General features: G+C 45.6%; 1 protein-coding gene and 1 non-coding gene across 8 annotated transcripts in view; both read left to right on the top strand.

The window, feature by feature from the left end:
* The window catches only part of RAB3GAP2 (RAB3 GTPase activating non-catalytic protein subunit 2), a 95,567-nt gene that overhangs the window by 47,568 nt on the left and 27,490 nt on the right, over window positions 1-20,509 (top strand). For 6 of the 7 annotated variants that reach the window (XR_002336186.2, XM_003130506.6, XM_084979145.1 and 3 more), the window contains 11 exons: window positions 759-857; window positions 5,172-5,320; window positions 6,123-6,202; window positions 6,326-6,415; window positions 8,137-8,276; window positions 12,052-12,268; window positions 12,824-12,967; window positions 13,202-13,284; window positions 13,773-13,837; window positions 17,198-17,288; window positions 20,115-20,242. Coding sequence is in view for 6 of the 7 variants with exons in the window: in XM_003130506.6 (XP_003130554.3) it covers window positions 759-857; window positions 5,172-5,320; window positions 6,123-6,202; window positions 6,326-6,415; window positions 8,137-8,276; window positions 12,052-12,268; window positions 12,824-12,967; window positions 13,202-13,284; window positions 13,773-13,837; window positions 17,198-17,288; window positions 20,115-20,242 (1,286 nt within the window). In the remaining variant the exon portion in view is untranslated. Of the gene's footprint in view, window positions 1-758; window positions 858-2,172; window positions 2,245-4,088; window positions 4,268-5,171; window positions 5,321-6,122; window positions 6,203-6,325; window positions 6,416-8,136; window positions 8,277-12,051; window positions 12,269-12,823; window positions 12,968-13,201; window positions 13,285-13,772; window positions 13,838-17,197; window positions 17,289-20,114; window positions 20,243-20,509 lie in introns of those variants that run through there. The other variant, XM_021064327.2, reaches the window with a different exon arrangement.
* Window positions 3,954-4,033, top strand: MIR664 (microRNA mir-664). The gene has a single exon (NR_038547.1). It is a non-coding gene; the product is annotated as a microRNA mir-664 (primary transcript).

The following is a 20,509-nucleotide window of genomic DNA, read 5'->3' as shown; positions in this document are numbered from 1 at the left end:
GATGCATGGGACCTTGTATATGAACCTGTGGCAGGAGGTATAGCTTCTGCCTTTCTTTCCCACTGAGTGCAAATGCCGAGGTTGATGAGCAGCATTTTGATCATTTTTTTGGGCAGTGCTGTCGCTGTTAGCACGTCTTTCTCTCGAGCCTGGCCTCGGTCGCCTGCATTAGAGACCTTGTTCTCTGTGTTCTGCCAGGAACCACCAGGTTTTTAGTTTTTCGCTAAGGCACTGGTTGCTGTTCCCAGGATTTATCCACTGTCTTTGTCAAGGGGGAGAGATCGCTTACTTAGCTTCAATTGAAGTTTGAATTCACCTTGGTGTGTTTGTTTGCCAAACCCTTGCCGTGCAGAAGTTCCTGGGCAGGGGATCAAACTTGCACCACAAGCAGCCACCTAAGCCACAGCAGTTATAGCACCGAATCCCTAAGCACGAGGCCACCAGGGAACTCCGAATTCACCTTGATTTTTAATAGTCTAGAATTTTTAACAGTCTTGTCTAAATTCTTTGAGGGTTCCAAAATCTTTTGTGATAGCCGGCTTAGTCTTTCAATGGCTGCATTTTATGTGCATTGTCTCGGTAGTCAGTTGATTGAGTCAAGTCTTACTTTATGCGTGGTTACATCACCTGGCCTCATTATTTTTAGTTGCAATTTTAGACTAATAAATCAAGTACATTTTTGATGATTTTGGGGGGGATAAAACTTCATTTTCTCCATTATGGTTAAGTTTGGATTGTCTCATTTTTATTTTTCACAGCTGCAGCCTCAGGAAATGAGAACATACAGCCACCACCGTTAGCTTATAAGAAATGGGGCCTCCAAGATATTGACACAATTATTGATCATGCTAGTATTGGTAAGCATTACTAGTTCCAGTTGTTTTGGAATTTATTTCTTATACTTATTTATTTATTTATTTATTTATTTATTTTTGCTTCTTGAGGCCACACGCGTGGCAGATGGAAGTTCCCAGGCTAGGAGTCAAATCGGAGCTACAGCTGCTGGCCTTTGCCAGAGCCACAGAAACGGGGGATCTGAGCCACATCTGCAACCTACACCACAGCTCATGGCAATGCCGGATCCTTAACCCACTGAGCGAGGCCAGGGATCGAACCCGCATCCTCATGGACACTGGTCGGATTCGTATCTGCTGAGCCACAAGGGGAATACCTTACTTCTTATACTTTTTGATCGACGTATCTCATTTATTGGAAGTGTGGATTTATTTATTCTAATGGGAAAAGAAAATGCCTTGCCCTGAGTGAGACATTTGGAAGGTGGTTCAGACTTAGAGATTATCATCAGTTGACGTCTTTGAGAAAACGGTCGCAGTTTCAATAATCATGCCCTAGCAGCAGTCCTGTACAATTTTCAGTCACTTATTATTTGACTTAATTTTTGTGCAGATGAATAAATTCTTGTAATTACCAGGTAGATCACTTTTAAAAAGGTAACCTTTAGACCAGCGGAGTAGAGATAAAAGCAGATTTCTTCTTGCGGGCAGTCCTGGAAGTCTTACTGTGGGAGGTATCAGGAAATCAGAGATGCAAAGATGTGGTCTCTGCTGAGGAAGCACGAGCCTAGTTGGGAGAAACCTGAAAACACTTGCGCTTCCTCAGCATAGCAGTGAATATGGGAGACAAATGGACAGCTGGTGTGGGAGCAGAGCCCCAGCACCGAGGGAGTCAGGAAGGAGAAGGTTGACCTCAGCCCGAGGTCGAAAGAATGAGTAGTCCTTGACCCAGAGAACAAGTGAGGAGGAGACACTAGCTAACCGGTCCCAGGCTCGGAGGTGGCAGTGCCTTGTGTGCTGGAGAAACACTGAGAGCCAGCCGGCCAGTCTGAAGTAGGAGTGAGATTCTGAAGGGCTGGTCAGCTGTGCGCCCAGGGATGTCTGTCTGTCTCCCAGCTCGCTGAGTCCTTGAAGACTTCTGAGCCAGAGAATGGGGTTAGCACATAGCCTGCTGGAAAATCACTGCAGTGAAGGTTTAGGGGTTGCACTGTGAGTTCAAGACCGGAAACTAGGTGCAGCAGGGACCCTGTCATCATCTTGGTAAGAAGTGATGGGCTTCTGGGCCAGAGAAGAAGAGGTTGCTCATTTAAAGTATTATGTGTATTTTTTTCTGTTTAATAGTATAGTACCTGCTTGTTAAAGTTTTCAGAGAGTCCATAAACATACAAAGAGAAAAGGAAAAAGTATCCCTCCCTCCTACCACGTAGAGACACCTGGCAGTGGCCTTGTGGTGAGCATCCTCACAGGCGTGCTTGTGTGAGTGCACGTGTGGTAACGTGTATGGTTGTGCAGAGACCTGTCTTCACCGATGGACGCTGTCTTGCCGGCGCTGTGTGGCCCTTTTCTAACCCACCTCTTATGAAGAGGCTTTCACAACAGTTTTGCTGAATCTACATTTTGTCAGGTCCTAATAGAGGACAGATGGCCTCCCTGAAATAGGCAGTTGAACGTGGTTTTGTTTGCGGGAAACTGTTTACATGGATGTGGCGCGAGAACCCCCAGGATGAGCCGCAGAGTCTCAGCAGCCCAGCTCCTGGCCACTCCTGAGCCAGCTCCTCTCCCCGCAGATGAGTAGTAGAAGCAGCGCCTCAAGAGCAGGATGGCTTTTGGCCCGTGGTCACAGGGACACAGAAGCCCTGCCTTCATTGTCCTTTCTGTCCTCCATCCTGGCGGGGTTCCCTTTGAACCCATCTGGAAGTCTGGTCTGTGATAGACGCACTGGCCCCTGGGGGCCAGCGGGAGAGCAGGAAGCGTGTGAGTCTTGAGGGCGAGCGGAAGGTCCCGGACTCACAGGTCTCTTTGTTTACTGTCGCATTTCCTTTGGGGAGGGGTCGGGAACCCACACCCGTGGCATGTGGAAGTTCTCAGGCTAAGGGTCCAGTTGGAGCTACAGCTGCTGGCCTATAGCACAGCCACAGCAACACAGGATCCGAGCCACCTCCTCAACCTACACCACAGCTCACGGCAGTGCTGGAACCTTCGCCCACTGAGTGGGGCCAGGGCTTGAACCTGCATCCTCGTGGATGCTAGTCGGGTTCGTTAACCACTGAGCTGTGACGGGAACTCCTACTGCTGCATTTCTTGTATGGAACACAGACCTCATTTTAACTGCATTTCGCTTTATTGCACTTCCCAGATACTGCATTCTTTACAAATTGTGGAAAGTCTCTTGGTGCCATTTTTGCAAAAGCTTTTGCTTAGTCGTGTCTCTGTATCATATTCTGGTAATTTTTAAAAATATTTCAGTTTCTCCACCAGCAAAAAGATTATGACTTGCTGAAAGGTGAAATGAAAGTTAGCAATCTTTAGGAGTAAGGTATTTTTATTTTACTTTATAACTATTATTAGTAGTAGTATTTTTATTTTTTTTCTTTCTGGATCCACACATGTTGTGTATGGAAGTTCCCAGGCTAGGGGTCGAATGGGAGCTGCAGCTGTCAGCCTGTGCCACAGACATAGCAACTCAGGATCTGAGCATGTCTGCAGCCTACACCACAGTGCATGGCAACACCAGATGTTCAACCCTCTGAGCGAGGCCAGGGATTGAATCTGCATCCTCATGGGTACTAGTCAGGTTTGTTACTGCTGAGCCACAATGGGGACTCCAGTAAGGTATTTTTTAATTAAGCTATGTGCATTTTTTTTAGACATCCTATTGCACAGTTAACAGACTCCGATAGAGTGTAAGCATAATTTTTATTTACACTAGGAAGCCAAGATATTCGTGTGACTGACTTTGTGACAGCATTCACATTATTTCAAAGGTGGTCTGGAATTGAACCTGCAGTATCTCTGAGGTCTGCCTATCATCTGTAATAAGCACCTTATTGGTAGACATTCTATTTCTCTTTACTTTTTTGCTAACGTAAAAATGTTGCAAAACTCCAAAGTGTTGAGTTCAGTTCAGGGTTACTTCCCTGTTCTGTTAATTAAACTTTGGAACATTGAAACAGGCTAGGAGAAGTGATTGGATAGAAAATGGTATTCTATTCATTTATCTCCCAGCCTACAAAAAGAAAAAAAAAAAAAGTGCCGTGAACTTAATTTTATGTTCATGTTTATTTTTATATAAAGGTCTGATTAAGAGGAGTTCCCTTGTGGCTCAGTGGGTTAATAAAGATCCAGCCTTGTCGCTGAAGCAGCTCGGGTTGCTGCTGTGGCCTAGGTTAGATCCCTGGCCTGGAAACTTCCATGTGCTGGGGACACGTGAAACAACAGGAAGACACGTCAGTCTGTGCTGTGCTGTCATTTAGGTACATACAGCGTTTGTGGGAAGCCGCAGGAGAAACTCTTTCAGTTGTTACCTCTAAGAAGTGCACTGATTCCAGGAGATGCTGGTGGGCTCTGTATTTCTTGTACCATGTATCTGTTTTTAAAAATTCCTTTTTAAATTTTGTTACGTAGTCTTTTATAGCTTAGAGGAATTATAGGTGGCCATTTTAGTCTGATGAATATCTTATGATATTGATCTTACAGCTTTTAAAAATGACTTTCGTCTGGGAGTTCCCGTCGTGGTGCAGTGGTTAACGAATCCGACTAGGAACCATGAGGTTGCGGGTTCGGTCCCTGCCCTTGCTCAGTGGGTTAACGATCCGGCGTTGCCATGAGCTGTGGTGTAGGTTGCAGACGCGGCTCGGATCCCGCGTTGCTGTGGCTCTGGCGTAGGCCGGTGGCTACAGCTCCGATTCGACCCCTAGCCTGGGAACCTCCATATGCCGCGGGAGCGGCCCAAAGAAATAGCAAAAAGACAAAAAAAAAAAAACAAAAAAAAAAAAAAAAAAAAAACGAATCCGACAAGGAACCATGAGGTTGCGGGTTCGATCCCTGGCCTTGCTCAGTGGGTTGAGGATCCGGCGTTGCTGTGAGCTGTGGTGTGGGTCGCAGACGCAGCTCAGGTCCCGAATTGCTGTGGCTGTGGTGTAGACCAGCAGCTACAGCTCTGATTCGACCCCTAGCCTGGGAACCTCCATATGCCGCGGGAGCGGCCCTAGAAAAGGCAAAAAGACTAAAAAATAAATAAAAAAAAAAGACTTTTCGTCTGTTAAGTAAAACTTAGCAGTTAGCATCTTAGAATGGAGCTGAAACAAAAATCTGATGATCTAAAAAGATGATGTCATTTTGGTGCTTTAAGATGACGTGTTGCCGTTTTATCGCTAGGTATCATGACTCTCTCCCCTTTCGATCAAATGAAGACTGCCTCCAATATAGGCGGATATAACGCCGCAATTAAGAACAGCCCGCCCGCCATGTCTCAGTACATCACTGTGGGCTCCAATCCGTTCACGGGCTTCTTCTATGCTTTAGAGGTAAGAGCGCCCTCACCGATCCTGAGGACGGCCACTCTTGAAAGCTGGAGGCGGTAATTTGGCCCTAGAAAGAATAAGCTGTTTCCATTTCTGAGTTTCGGTGGAAGCCAAAAGTAGTCTCAGCTCACTCTCTTCTGCATTCCTCAGATGAACCGAAAAGGTGCTAAAGTCGGTGTAAAACCGACGGCCTGCTTGGTTTCCAACGCCCTGAATTCTCAGCTGAGGTGTCTTGAACTATTGGTGCCGTCATCTGCAGCTTAGGGTTGTTGGTGATGTCAGCCTGCCAGCGCTCTGAGCGGATGAGGAATTGTAAAGACAGAGCCAGCTGCCACCTACGCTTGATGCAGTGGTGAAAAGTGCTTCCTAAAATTGGGGAGAGTTAGGTGTTAGCTTTGGCTGCTCCTATTTTTCACTTGAAAAGCACCCTACTCAGAATTATCCAAACCATCTTTTTCCTTTAATAAAAAGCTGTGGTGAACAAAGAGGGGAGAGAGAGCCAGTTGTATGTGTAAGTAGGTGAGAAACCAGTAGCCCTGCTAGAATAATGCCATGTAATGTCCTAGTTTAATGCATTTAAATTAATGGATTTAAGTGAATTGATTTAAAATTAAATTTAAAACCTTAATTACAGTTTAAAGAGGGAAAGCCTAACGGTGAACTAGACCACTGGCGATTTCACTTTTATACCGTGGCGTCAAAACTTGTGATTATCGTGCTACCTTTTGAAAGTAAATCTCACTGGAAGGTGTATCTTACATACTTGTCCTCTGTCGTTTCCTCTTTCAAATGCTCTGTTTTTCAGGGAAGCACCCAGCCCTTGTTATCTCATGTGGCGTTAGCCGTGGCAAGTAAACTCACTTCAGCTTTATTTAATGCTGCCAGGTAATGACATCCCAGTAAAAATAATAATAATTTGTGTCTCGCTTGATTTTTAACTTAAGTTGATTGTCTGCACTTTAAAATGCCAGAAGTCCTGGTTTTGTTCTAAATTTTCTTTCCTTTCAGTGGTTGGCTCGGTTGGAAGAGCAAGCACGAAGAAGAGGCTGTGCCGAGGCAGAAGCCCAAGGTTGAGCCGGCGACCCCATTAGCTGTGAGGCAAGTCTGTCGTGCTCTTCTCGCGTTTTAGTATTTTTGGAGAGGTACTGCTGAATTGATCCTCTTTTTCGTGTGCTCAGCCGATTTGATTTCCTGAGTCTGTGGACCTTCTAAAGGTCATTAACGGAGGACTGGCTTTGTCCTCCAGGTGACCTCCGTGAGGACAGTGCACTTGCTGTTTGATGCGCAGCCGTCTCCCTGTCGTGTGGTTCAGGCTCAATGTGGGTTTGTGGAGTGTGCTCTGTAGCAGTTGCCAGTTCCTTGACCCATTGTGCCAGGCCAGGGATAGAACCTGTGTCCCAGTGCTGCAGAGATGCCACCAGTCCCGTGGTGCCACAGAAGGAGCTCCTGATTCTATGTTTAATTTTTTTTTTTTTTTTTTTTCTTTTTCTTTTTATAGCTGCACCCACAGCATATGGAGGTTCCCAGGCTAGGGGTTGAATTGGAGCTATAGCTACCCTACACCACAGCCACAGCAACATCAGATCCAAGCCTCATCTGCGACCTACACCACAGCTCATGGCAATGCCATATTCTTAACCCACTGAGAGAGGCCAGGGATCGAACCTACAACCTCATGGTTCCTAGTTGGATTCATTTCCACTGCACCACAGCAGGAACTCCTAAATCATTTTTTATTACCCGATACCAAGTGTCACCACAGAGGGAAGTAGAAACCTCCCCCCTTTTTTTAGATGTTCTTCAACTAATTATCTGTTAAATGTGTTGAAGATTATCTTGCTGTGTTTTTTCCATCTTAAAGTATTATAGGAGTTCCTGTCGTGGCGCAGTGGTTAACAAATCCGACTGGGAACCATGAGGTTACGGATTCGGTCCCTGCCCTTGCTCAGTGGGTTAACGATCCGGCGTTGCCGTGAGCTGTGGTGTAGGTTGCAGACGCGGCTCGGATCCTGTGTTGCTGTGGCTCTGGCGTAGGCCGGTGGCTACAGCTCCGATTGGACCCCTAGCCTGGGAACCTCCATATGCCATGGGAGCGGCCCAAGAAATGGCAAAAAGACAAAAGAAAACAAAACAAAACAAAAAAAGTATTATAACCTAGCACATTTTCTGAGATCACCCAGGAATCAAGATATAAGCCAACTGGCCCTATGCATCCAGTAGATGTAGCCAAGTTTGAGTACTTTGTCTCAGGGACTTTTTTCAAAATGAGCTCTTCTGGTGCTTTCTCGGGGCCTCTTGACTTTTATTTTACTCACAGTTCTCATCAGGTTGATGACAGACCTCCAGCAGTTTAGCAGTTTATAGGTAACTGTTTAGAAGAAGGAAAGCTCTTGTGTCGGGCAGGCACGTTAGCATCAGCAGGCTATGAAATCTAGTGAAAAGAAGAACAGATTAGAATTATGAACTTGAAATAGACAGATGCCTGCCTGTTGGCTATAAGGGTATTGTTTCCTGTGACATCTCACTTCATCAAGGAAAGATAATTGTACCTGATATTCTCTGAAAATATAAGGTTGCGAACATCTATATAGAATATCTTTGAAATAAAACTGAGGTGTTTTTATTTTATAATAGAAAAAACTTCCATGTGCATTTTGTATTGCAAAATATCTGGTGTGGTTAATTAATAAATTAACTCTTAATCCACACAAGTTTCATATTTCTTTATGTAAAAGTGGATTCAACCTGTTTTGTTAATGCATTTCATCATTTTTTTGTTATTTCTTTGATTTGAGTTTTTCATTTCTTTTAAATATCAGGTTTGGACTTCCAGATTCTAGACGCCATGGTGAAAGCATATGCCTGTCTCCATGTAACACGCTGGCAGCAGTAACAGATGATTTTGGCAGAGTTATTTTGTTGGATGTAACTAGAGGAATTGCAATACGGATGTGGAAAGGTACTTCCTTGCAAAAATACAGAAAAAAAGTTAATTTGCTTTTTACCCCAATAGTTGAACACACGTGTTATCTTTCCTCAACTTCTAGTTGATGTAACACTGTTCAATCCTTAAATTTATGCTTTTTTTTTTGGCTTTTTAGGGCCACAGCTGCGGCATATGGAGGTTTTCAGGCTAAGGGCTGAATCAGAGCTACAGCTGCTGGCCTGCACCACAGCCACAGCAACGCCAGATCCAAGCTGCATCTGCGATCTACAATGCCAGATCCTTAACCCGCTGAGCGAAGCCAGGGATCGAACCTGCGTTCTCATGGGTGCTAGTCAGATTCATTTCTGCTTTTTTTTTAATGTGAACTCAGATCAGCATCACTTGATCCACTAGTCCAACTGCTGTATCCTTTAAGCTTGACCAGCTCATAGACACTCAGCCTCTTCCTTAAGGACTTCTTTTCAGTTCTCACCTTCTTTGTCAATTCCTGAATTCAGTTTCTTGCCCTTGAGATTCCTTCCATTTCATAAGGCCAGGCTTGAGTCACACATGCTTTTCAAATCTGGAATGCCAAGTCTTTTCAGATTTAAGATGGCAAAACCTCTCAAAATCCATTTTTGCTAACTTGACTTCTGTGTCCATGTCAGAAGTCAAGTCCATTCACTTAAGTTTCCTCATAACCATGTCAGTCAGGAGTTGCCTTTAGTCACCAACAGTAGAGCCAAGTGTAGGACTGATGTGACCCCACGGTGACATCCTCAGGACCCCAGTCTCCTTCTGTGTAGCTTCCTCATGCAAGGTTTTCTTATGGTTCAAAAGGCTGCTGAAGCTCCAGCCTTCTCATCTGCATCCTAGGAAAGAGAAAAGGGGAGAGGAAGAACTGCCAACTTAGATCACTTTGAAGGCACCACAATTCTGGTGCAATCTGGTCTCTTTTTAGCGTTGTGAGGAATAATGGATTTGAGGACATTAAATTACTCTGGATCAGACTGAGGCTACCATTCCCTTCTTGCCAAAGAATCCCTACAGTGTTTACCTGCCACGTGTTTAAATGTCTTTAGAAATAGGTGTCAGTGCTGCAGATCCATCATTTCTCCCTGGTGCTTTTCTTCTGAAATGACAGCAAGGGTGTGTTCCCAGAAGACTTTTCCAGAATATATACCGACGGGTCCAGATCTACCGTGGCCATCTTAGCACTGCCACTGTTGCCTCTCCTTCTGTAGCTGGCGCATCCTGTGTCTGTCCCCGTGCTGGAAGGAGAGGGTCTGTTGCTGTGAGAGGGGCCACCCTCAGGTGGGAGACAGTGCTGGCTGCCTCTTTCTTAGGTGTGGGGGCTGTGTACCACCAAGGGACTCGAGTAGCAGGAAAGCAGAGTGACCTTTGTCTTTATTTTCATTGGATTTTTTTTTCTTTCTTTCTTTCTTTCTTTTTTTTTTTGGTCTTTCTGCCATTTCTTGGGCCGCTCCCGCGGCATATGGAGATTCCCAGGCTAGGGGTCGAATCAGAGCTGTAGCCGCCGGCCTACGCCAGAGCCACAGCAACTCAGGATCCGAGCCGCATCTGCAACCTACACCACAGCTCACGGCAACGCTGGATCCTTAACCCATTGAGCAAGGCCAGGGATTGAACCCGTAACCCCATGGTTCCCAGTCGGATTCGTTAACCACTGAGCCACTATGGGAACTCCTTCATTGGTTTTTTTTTTTTTTTTTTTAATTTTCCCACTGTACAGCAAGGGGGTCAGGTTATCCTTACATGTATACATTGCAATTACAGTTTTTCCCCCACTCTTTCTTCTGTTGCAACATGAGTGTCTAGACAAAGTTCTCAATGCTATTCAGCAGGATCTCCTTGTAAATCTATTCTAGGTTGTGTCTGATAAGCCCAAGCTCCCGATCCCTCCCACTCCCTCCCCCTCCCATCAGGCAACCACAAGTCTCTTCTCCAAGTCCATGTTTTTCTTTTCTGAGGAGATGTTCATTTGTGCTGGATATTAGATTCCAGTTATAAGTGATATCATAATGGTATTTGCCTTTGTCTTTCTGGCTCATTTCACTCAGGATGAGATTCTCTAGTTCCATCCATGTTGCTGCAAATGGCATGATGTCATCCTTTTTTATGGCTGAGTAGTATTCCATTGTGTATATATACCACATCTTCCGAATCCAATCCTCTGTCGATGGACATTTAGGTTGTTTCCATGTCCTGGCTATTGTGAATAGTGCTGCAATGAACATGCGGGTGCATGTGTCTCTTTTAAGTAGAGCTTTGTCCGGATAGATGCCCAAGAGTGGGATTGCAGGGTCATATGGAAGTTCTATGTATAGATTTCTAAGGTATCCCCAAACTGTTCTCCATAGTGGCTGTACCAGTTTACATTCCCACCAGCAGTGCAGGAGGGTTCCCTTTTCTCCACAGCCCCTCCAGCACTTGTTATTTGTGGATTTATTAATGATGGCCATTCTGACTGGTGTGAGGTGGTATCTCATGGTAGTTTTGATTTGCATTTCTCTTATAATCAGTGATGTTGAGCATTTTTTCATGTGATTGTTGGCCATCTGTATATCTTCTTTGGAGAAATGTCTATTCAGGTCTTTTGCCCATTTTTCCATTGATTGATTGGCTTTTTTGCTGTTGGGTTGTATAAGTTGTTTATATATTCTAGAGATTAAGCCCTTGTCCGTTGCATCATTTGAAACTATTTTCTCCCATTCTGTAAGTTGTCTTTTTGTTTTCTTTTTGGTTTCCTTTGCTGTGCAAAAGCTTTTCAGTTTGATGAGGTCCCATGGGTTTATTTTTGCTCTAATTTCTATTGCTTTGGGAGACTGACCTGAGAAAATATTCATGAGGTTGATGTCAGAGAGTGTTTTGCCTATGTTTTCTTCTAGGAGTTTGATGGTGTCCTGTCGTATATTTAAGTCTTTCAGCCATTTTGAGTTTATTTTTGTGCATGGTGTGAGGGTGTGTTCTAGTTTCATTGCTTTGCGTGCAGCTGTCCAGGTTTCCCAGCAATGCTTGCTGAATAGACTTTCTTTGTCCCATTTTATGTTCTTGCCTCCCTTGTCAAAGATTAATTGACCATAGGTGTCAGGGTTTATTTCTGGGTTCTCTATTCTGTTCCATTGGTCTGTCTGTCTGTTTTGGTACCAGTACCACACTGTTTTGATGACTGTGGCTTTGTAGTATTTCTTGAAGTCTGGGAGAGTTATGCCTCCTGCTTGGACATTGGATTTTTATTTTAAACCTGAACCTGAGACTCTCCCCAGAATTTTTTAATGGTGGGGATGGGTTCAGGGAAGGGTGCTCATGAAGCCTCTGTCCTAACCGATTTTCTTTTTAAAGAAGAAATATGATCAGAAAGAAATATAACAAATTATTAAGTTTTAATAAGACTTGGTGATTGACTTAGTGTTTATTATTATCTTCTTTTCTGTCTAAGATGTTACATTATAAAAAGATAATATACTGGAGCTCCCACTGTGGCACAACGTGCTTGGTGGCGTCTTGAGCGCTGGAACGCAGGTTCGATCCCAGGCCCTGCATAGTGGGTTAAGTAAGGAGCTGGCATTTCCACAGCTGCTGCCTAGGTCACGACTGCAGCTTGCATCTGGTCCCTGGCCCAAGAGCTCCCTATGCCACAGAAGGCCAAAAAACAAAAAGAAGCACACACAAACACACACACACCCACACCCCCCCCCCCCACTTGTGTAGCTTTCGCTGTGTGCTCCAGAAGGCCTCTGCTCAACCTGGGCTCGGTAACACGGAGTTCCCCTTCCTCTGTCGTCAGGGTATCGCGACGCGCAGACGGGCTGGATCCAAATTGTGGAGGACCTCCACGAGAGAGTGCCGGAGAGGGCGGACTTCTCCCCGTTCGGCAGCCCTCAGGGCCCCAGCCGCGTAGCTCAGTTCCTTGTGATCTACGCCCCCCGGAGGGGCATCTTGGAAGTGTGGAGCACCCAGCAGGGCCCTCGCGTGGGCGCTTTCAACGTGGGCAAGCACTGCAGGTGAGCCGCGGCCCAGCCCTTTGCTGGCTGCAGAAAGGCAGGCCTTTGTGCAAGGAAAGCTTTTACGGAAGCTCCTCCTGTTGGGTTGTGAGTGCTTGAGAGCTTGAGAACTCAACGGTCCTGTGTTATGGCCTCTCCCTTAAGTGCCTGGGATGTAATTAAGGATTCAGTATTTAATAACGAAGGAGTCTGATTCCGAAGTTAGAGCCAGCTTCGTGCTGCCGTTCGGCCCCAGCCCTGCTGACACAGTGGAGGCTGGAAAGCAGAGTCCTTCCTCCTCCCCCCGCCCCAGAGGTGATGCCGAGTGAGTGGAGGCTTTGCCTGCACCTCGGCACAGGCCTGGGTGTGTCCATCCCGTTTTCTGGCACATTTTACTCAACAAGGTACGACCTTGCCAGTCGAGGCTGCTCTGCTTCCTTTTTTGGTGCCCACTAGTGTGTATAGTCTTATCAGTGCTCCCGGCTTGGTAATAGGTGGGCCCCAAGCTCTGAGCAAAGCCCCTCGACCTTCCCCTTGCTCTGAGGCTTTTACCGTGTCGGTGTTTGATTTCCCCAGGCTTCTGTATCCTGGCTATAAAATCATGGGCTTAAATAATGTTACCAGTCAGAGTTGGCAGCCCCAGACTTACCAGATCTGTCTGGTGGATCCAGTGTCTGGAAGTGTGAAGACAGTAAGCGTTCCTTTCCATTTAGCCCTGAGGTAAGTTCTCCTGTGTCCGGCTCATCAGTGGCCCTCTGCGAACTCTTTCCTGTCCTTGCTTTTACTCTTTGTTTTGCTTGGTTTTGTAGCTGTTGTTTTCTTTTCTTCTTATTAGACTAAAACCTTTAAAGTTAAATAGGAAGAATAGAAAGGAAAAAGAAATTTGGAGCGTGTCAGAACGAGAAGGAAAGCAGTTTCACCTCCTGTAAGAGTCTGTTGTATTTATTGTTTTAGTGATAAGAAGAGTGAACGCGCCAAGGACATGCACTTAATGAAGAAACTAGGAGCCTCACTGAAAGCAAAAGCTCCCAATCTTGGTAGGCATCCTCTGTTAAAAATGAAGCGCACTGTTACGTCATTTTTAAATTAATAGAATATTCTAGGAGTTCCTTGGTGGCCTAGCGGTAGGCGGTAGGGATTCGGCTTGTCACTGCTGTGGCACAGGTTTGATCCCAGGCCCAGGAACTTCCACATGCTGTGGGCATGGCCAAAAAAAAAAAAAATAGAATGGAATAGAATATTTTAAATGGAGCCGTCAGAACACGTCAGAGTGTGTATGAGCCGTTACAACTCTGTTTTGGAATGAGGTGCAGCACAAGCAATTACGTGTAGTTTTTATTGGAATTGCTCTGGGGGATGCAATGGGCCGTGGAGGGAGTATTCAAATTTGTACAATAAAACAGTAATTTCCGAGAGAACCCAGAAGCCCTTTGAACTGAGTCCCAGTACAGACTGTTGTTTTGTTTCAGAGTAAAGGTTCCCTTAATAAAAGTGAAAATTTTACTTTGGTAACTTTTCTTTCCAGATTTGATTGAAACAGAAATAAAGGAATTAATTCTTGATATTAAGTACCCTGCGACCAAAAAACAAGTAAGTGTGTATAAGAAACGAACGTTCCTGTTGAGTGGCTAATCCACAGGCCTCTTAACAGTCTTTGTTTTTCTGTTGCCTTCCACACATGACAGGCTGAAGTCTCCTCGTTGTGTTTTATTCATGTGCACCCTTTTTTATATTCCCATGCGGAAGCTTCTGTTCTTGCTCGCTGTTTTTTCCCTTTTTTTTCTGTGTGTGTCTTTTTCGGGCCGCACCCTTGGCATATGGAGGTTCCCCGGCTAGGCATGGAATCAGGGCTCCAGCCACCGGCCTGCACCACAGCCCCGGCCACGCCAGACCCGAGCCGCACCTGTGACCTACACCGCCGCTCACGGGAACGCTGGGTCTTTAACCCACTGAGTGAGGGCCAGGGACCAGGGATCGAACCCGCAACCTCATGGATACTAGTCGGATTCGTTTCCGCTGCACCATGACAGGAATTCCCTGTTGTCTCTTGGTTTAATTAAGTAAGATTACCATACATGTAAGTATGTGTGTTTTGGACACACACAAACCATGTATGACGTATAATTAATAATAAGACAAAGACGTGTATGACCACCGCCCTTGGGGAACGGAAGGCCACCAGGAGCCCGGAGAGCCTGCCGGTCCCTCTGTCCCCGCCGCTGCTTCCATCCCCGAGGTGACCCGGGTTCAGCACTTTGTGTTTCGGGTTCTTGCGCTTTTCTTTCTGGCTGCGGCGTTTCTCTGTGGGTCCTCGAAAGCATATTGAGGCCCTTTCCGCTTTTTGGACGTGGCATGAGTGGAGCACGCCCTGCCCTCCTCTGGGACTCGCTTCATTCCCGGCCCGTGGTGTTTCCGGGCGTCGCCCGCCCGTGTTGCCGCCAGCGCCGCCGCGCCTCCTGTGCTCTGCCGCCTGGATTCCTCTCTGACTGTCGCCGGTTTGGTCCTGCTCCTGGCGGTGAACGTTTCGGTGCTTTCCAGTTGTTGGCTGTTACAAACACGGATAGTGAGATCACCCGTGTACATGTCTCCACGTGCAGGCGCGCAGGAGTTCCTCCTGCGTTTATACCCACGCGTGGAATTGCCAAGTGCCAGCTTCTTAGGCTGTACTGGTTGATGATAAATTGCCTCTCAAAACACTTGGGCCAGTTCAAGGTCCCACGTGTGCTGTGCAAGAGGCCCCACAGCCTCACGTCTCCTGATGGACTGGTCACCTCTCCCCGGCTCCTGGGTGTAAAGCAGTAACTCGAGATCGCTTTTGCTCTCGTCCCTCGTGGCCAAACCCTCATGATGCTGCTCAGCTTCTAACTACAGATTCTCAGTGTGACACCAGCGTCCTCCCGGATGCCTCTGAGCTCTGCTTTTAACCAGAGCCAGAGCGCCTGTGAGGACAGTCATCCCTGAGTGTACTTTGATCCAAACACGCCCCAGCCCCTCCCCTGAGCTGGCCTAGTGTTCGCCTATAACCTGCGCACAGCCTCCTGTGCTCTGGAAATCATCTCTGGGTGACTCGGGATACTGAACACGAGGTACCAGATACCCGGCCCTAAGTGCGATGCCCATAGTGCAGGTGTGCCGCAGATTCAAGTCTGGCTTTTTGGAACTTTGTGGAATTTTTTCTTTTCAAATATTTTCCGTCCATGATTGATTGCATCGCAGATACAGAACTATGGCCACAGAGGGTCAGCTCTGCTTGTTTTTGCATTATTTCTTGTGTCTTAGTCATAGCTTCCCACCCGTTCCATGTCCAGAAGTGTGCCTTTGCCGCTTCCACCCCCCAGTCCAGCCCTACCCCTCCCACCACCCTGCTTCTTTGTGGTAACCATACATTTGTTTTCAAAATCTGCAGACTTTTTTTTTTTTTGTTTTTTACTATACTACTGAATTTTGTGTAAAGCTATGAACTTTATAAAAAATGCTAGACAACCTAATAGTGAAAGTTGTGTATTGTTTTACAACAATTAAGAGAGAAAAGAGGAGTTCCTGTAGTGGCTCCGCGGTTAGCGAACCCAACTAGTATCCATGAAGGACACGGGTTTGATCCCTGGCCTCGATCAGTGGGTTGAGGATCCGGCATTGCCCTGAGCTGTGGTATAGGTCACAGACGAGGCTCAGATCCTGTGTTGCTGTGGCTGTGGTGTAGGCCGGCAGCTGCAGCTCCGATTTGACCCCTAGCCTGGGAACCTCCATATGCTCTGGGTGCAGCCTTAAAAGACAAAAAAAAAAAAAAAAAAAAAGAGAGAGAGAGAGAGAGAGAGAAAAGAAGCCAGTGTAGACTTGGAGATGCTGAATGAGGGACAGTGAGCCAGCTGCTAGTTTCTGTAAGCGTAGATAGAAGAGAAGCAGACACATTTTCCAGACACTTGCCTCTTTGGGTCACCTTCTTTATACCCTCCGTGCGGGGGCCTCTGAGCCGCCCCTTCCACCTTTCCTCCTCCAGGAACAGAGTTGTTACAATCTGACATTTGTCTCCTGCCACATGGTTAGCCTGCTTTTTAACACTATTTAATCTCATTGGGGAGTTCCCATCGTGGCTCATTGGTTAACAAATCCAACTAGGAACCATGGGCTTGCAGGTTCAATCCCTGGCCTTGCTCAGTGGGTTAAGGATCTGGCATTGCCGTGAGCTGTGCTGTAGGTTGCAGACGCAGCTCAGATCCCTCAATGCTGTGGCTGTGGTGTAGGCCATCGGCTCCCGCTCCGATTAGACCCCTAGCCCGGGAACCTTCAATGCAGCAGGTGTGGCCATAGAAAAGACAAAAAAAAAAATCTCATTGGTCAAAATCCAGTTTAATGTGCTCCTATGCAAGGCTAAATACAACCTGAGTGCTGTGTCTAAACTGTTGCTGATTCCCAAGGTTGCTGCTTGGGGCATGGACAGAGGGTTGGATGGGGGTGCAGCCTCTGCGCTGTCTCCTGGGGGGCAGGAAGTGGGGAGGATGCACATCTGGCCTGGCCTGTGGCCTCAGCCTGCCCTGCCCCCGTGCGGAAATCAGGCACTAATTAAGGTGCGGTCCGCTCTCATTCCTGACCCGGCAGTGTCCGCTTTGCATCCGCGCCCGTAGAGTCAGACTTACTCAGAGGCTTACTGGTGAGTCGCCTTCTCTCTCCTTCTGCCTTGTCTCGGCCATTCTGTTGACCATCACTCGCCCTCTAGTTGGCTCCTTCGCAGTCCAGACTTTTGGTCACTGTGCCACATTTGGCCTGACATCACATTGATGACATATTACTTAGGATGCAGCTTTCATTTTGAGGTCGATGTACTGAAACATGTTAAAACATGGAGCTCCCCTTTGCAGCTCGGGCTAGCGAAAGTGTAGGCATAAATGTTAAATTTTAAAAAATAACATCATTGCTCTCTAATGATCGAATGGCTCGATATCTTTCTTCTAGGCGTTGGAGAGCATTTTGGCAAGTGAACGTTTACCATTTTCCTGCCTTAAAAATATCACGCAGACTTTAATGGACTCTTTAAAAAATCAAGGTAATACGGTTTGTACTGATTGAAGGTTATGGTCTCACCTTAAATTTCCTAGCTCTGATTATGGAAAGTGTTAACCGCTTATAAAGCCATCATGTTACTTTAATGTGGAGTAATACATTAGAAGGAAGGGAACATGTTTCACGCCTTTAGTCTTGTGGCCTTTTTAAACCCTATTCAGTGTGTCTCCCCTGAGCTTTCTCTGAAGATGCTGACTCTGTTTCTCGCTGTAAGTGGTCTTCCTCTGAATCTGTCTCCTGGGAGGAAAGGTACCAGTGGAGAAGATGGGAAGTGACGATAGCTGTGGAGAGGCCTGAAAGCCACTCTGGGGGGCGGCGGAGCACAAGATAGCCCCTGGGAAGCAAAAAGCAGCCAGGTGCTCTTGCTCCATTGTGTTTTGTTTAACTTTATGGAAAGAGAGAGATTTCTGTAGGTGGAACATTACGTAATGTCGTTTTGACCAAGATAATGGTTTTTTTTTAAATCTTTGCTTTTTTTTTTTTTTTTTTTTTTTGTCTTTTTGCTATTTCTTTGGGCCGCTCCCACAGCTCACGGCAACGCCGGATCATTAACCCACTGAGCAAGGGCAGGGACCGAACCTGCAATCTCATGGTTCCTAGCCGGATTCGTTAACACTGTGCCACGACGGGAACTCCTAAATCTTTGCTTTGATTAATGTTCTCTGCATGTGTAGAATCTGCATTTCCTCTTCCCACACGAACGGAGCTAGGACTTTGAGAATCACAGACTGTGGTTACATTACCAGGTCTGAGTTTTCTGATTGTGTTTTATTGTTCAGAATTTATTTTTCTGGAAAAGAATTATATCTCTAACTGGGATTGTAACTCCATATTCTATCCAGCCGAACTAGCAAAATTTAGTTTGTTCTGAATTCCTGACATCAATCAGAAATGTGGTATGTGGTGTACTGACTTCATCTAATTGTGATTTTTTTTTTTTTTTTTTTGCTTGTTGTGTAAAGTACATGAAGTCAGTTTCGCATTTAATGATATTTGTATTTAGGCCGACTTAAAATGGCTTAAGACACAGATCATAATATGCTGCTTCTCAAGACTTGAAGCATCCTGATTTTGAGATTTTTTTCCCCACACATATGCGAAGCTGACTTTCAGTAAATACTGAACTCCTTAGTGCATAGAACTTATTAGAACACTTCTTTTAAAGCGCAGTACACTTAGAAAGTGCCTCTATCCCCTAAGCCTTTAAAAATATCAAAATTAATTAAATTAAAAGTTATCTTGGAGTTCCCTGTTGTGGCTTAGTGTGAACAAACCCGACGAGTATCCATGAGGATATGGGTTCGATCTTTGGCCTCGCTCAGTGGGTTAAGGATCCTGTTTTGCCGCAAGCTGTGTCTTAGGTCTCGGGTGAGGCTCAGATCTGGCATTGCTGTGGCTGTGGTGTAGGCCGGCAGCTGCAGCTCCCATTAGACCTCTAACCTGGGAATCATATCCCTCAGGTGTGTCCCTGAAAAGACAAAAAAAAAGCTATCTTGGGAGTTCCCACGGTGGTACAGCAGGTTAAGGATCTGGCATTGCTACATCTGTGGCTCGGATTCGATCCCTGGCCCAGAAACTTCCATAGTCCACAGGTGCGGCTGAAAAAAAAGAAAGAAAAAAAATTTAAAAATTAAAATAAAAATTATCTTGCTCTGAACCAGGAGTAAACCAAACACCACTGTTAGGATTCTGTAACATCATCACTGGTTTCAAGTTCTGCCCATAAATGAGACTCCCAAAAAAGGGGGTATTGAGCATGCTGGGTTTTATTCTGGCTCTAAGAACCTGGACAGTCTTCCACGCTGCTGTCTCAGAGTTCCTGGGGGTTTTCAGTGTCTGCCTTTTAAAAAAAATAAATATTTGTTGGGTATTAGAAATAAATATTTATATTATCGTACAGGAATGTATTATATAGAGGGTGAATATTTTTCCAGCATTAACCTTGAGACACCCTGACCGATACGAGCATACAAAGTGGGATTCTGCTTGGGTCTCCCGGCCAGCCTTTCTTGAGGGTACATCTGTCACCATCCGTGGTTTCTGGTTGACTTCTGATGTCTTGTCCGCATGATAGGAAGAGGAGCCAGGGAACTTTGTGTTGGTCTTGGCTCAGGAGCATAGTAGACAACACATGCCTTAAGGGGCGGGGAGAGGATTTTCAAACCTGTTTGCAAATCACTTGTTTTATTTGAGGACTAGACTAAAATATTTCTTCTTTGCTTTCTTTTCTGCCCCCCCCCCCCCCCCCCGCCACTAGAGCACCTTATTCCATTACAAAATGTGGATGTCTTGGAGTTCCCATCGTGGTCAGTGGTTAACAAACCTGACTAGCACCCATGAGGATGCGGGTTCGATCGCTGGCCTCTATCAGTAGGTTAAGGATCTGGCGTTGCCATGCGCTGTGGTGTAAATTGAAGACGCAGCTCAGATCCTGCATTGCTGTGGCTGTGGTATAGGCCGGTGGCTACAGCTCTGATTGGACCCCTAGCCTGGGAGCCTCCATATGCCTCGGGTGCAGCCCTAAAAGACAAAAAGAGACTAAATAAATAAATGACTCATGATTACCAATCATGAGTAATCCCATGAGGGTCGTGATCCAGCATCCTACTTCAAAAAAAAAAATTTAGGTGGTTTGCCATGATGGAGAAATTGATTTTTGCCTTCTTAATCTGTTAGAGCTTAAGCGTCCCAATATTCAATAAAATAGCACCTCAAGGAATTATGTGATGTTAAGAGATTTAATGAAAAGCCTTTTTATCAGTCTATTAACTGTTTCTCTTTAATGTATTTTTTTCCTTCTCCCTCGTAGAGCTCGAGTCTGTTGATGAAGGATTGCTACAGTTTTGTGCCAATAAATTGAAATTACTCCATCTTTATGAGTCTGTCAGTCAGTTAAACTCCCTTGATTTTCATTCGGACACACCATTCTCCGACAATGTGAGTAATCCCATGACTAATTATACAAGATAATCTTTTGGTTATTTTTTATTTTTTAAATTAGAAGTAAAAAAGTAGAATATTAAGATTTTCTTGAAGTGTAAAGGTGTATTTTCTTTACAAGAACCCCTGCTGGCTTTCTATGCCTTGCTGCTAAGTTTATATTATTTTTGCTAGAATGTTGAACTTACTATGCTCTGTTGTTGTTTTGTTTTGTTTTTGTCTTTTTAGGGCTGCACCCATGTGGCATGTGGAGGTTCCCAGGCT

This window comes from Sus scrofa, chromosome 10 (assembly GCF_054392235.1).
Source record: "Sus scrofa isolate SSC_HxYL_T2T_F1_AM1 chromosome 10, Sscrofa_HxYL_maternal_Yorkshire_Landrace_v2.0, whole genome shotgun sequence".
NCBI lineage: Eukaryota > Metazoa > Chordata > Mammalia > Artiodactyla > Suidae > Sus > Sus scrofa.
Note: the sequence above shows the minus strand (reverse complement) of the source record. Positions and strands in the feature narration are given on the sequence as shown.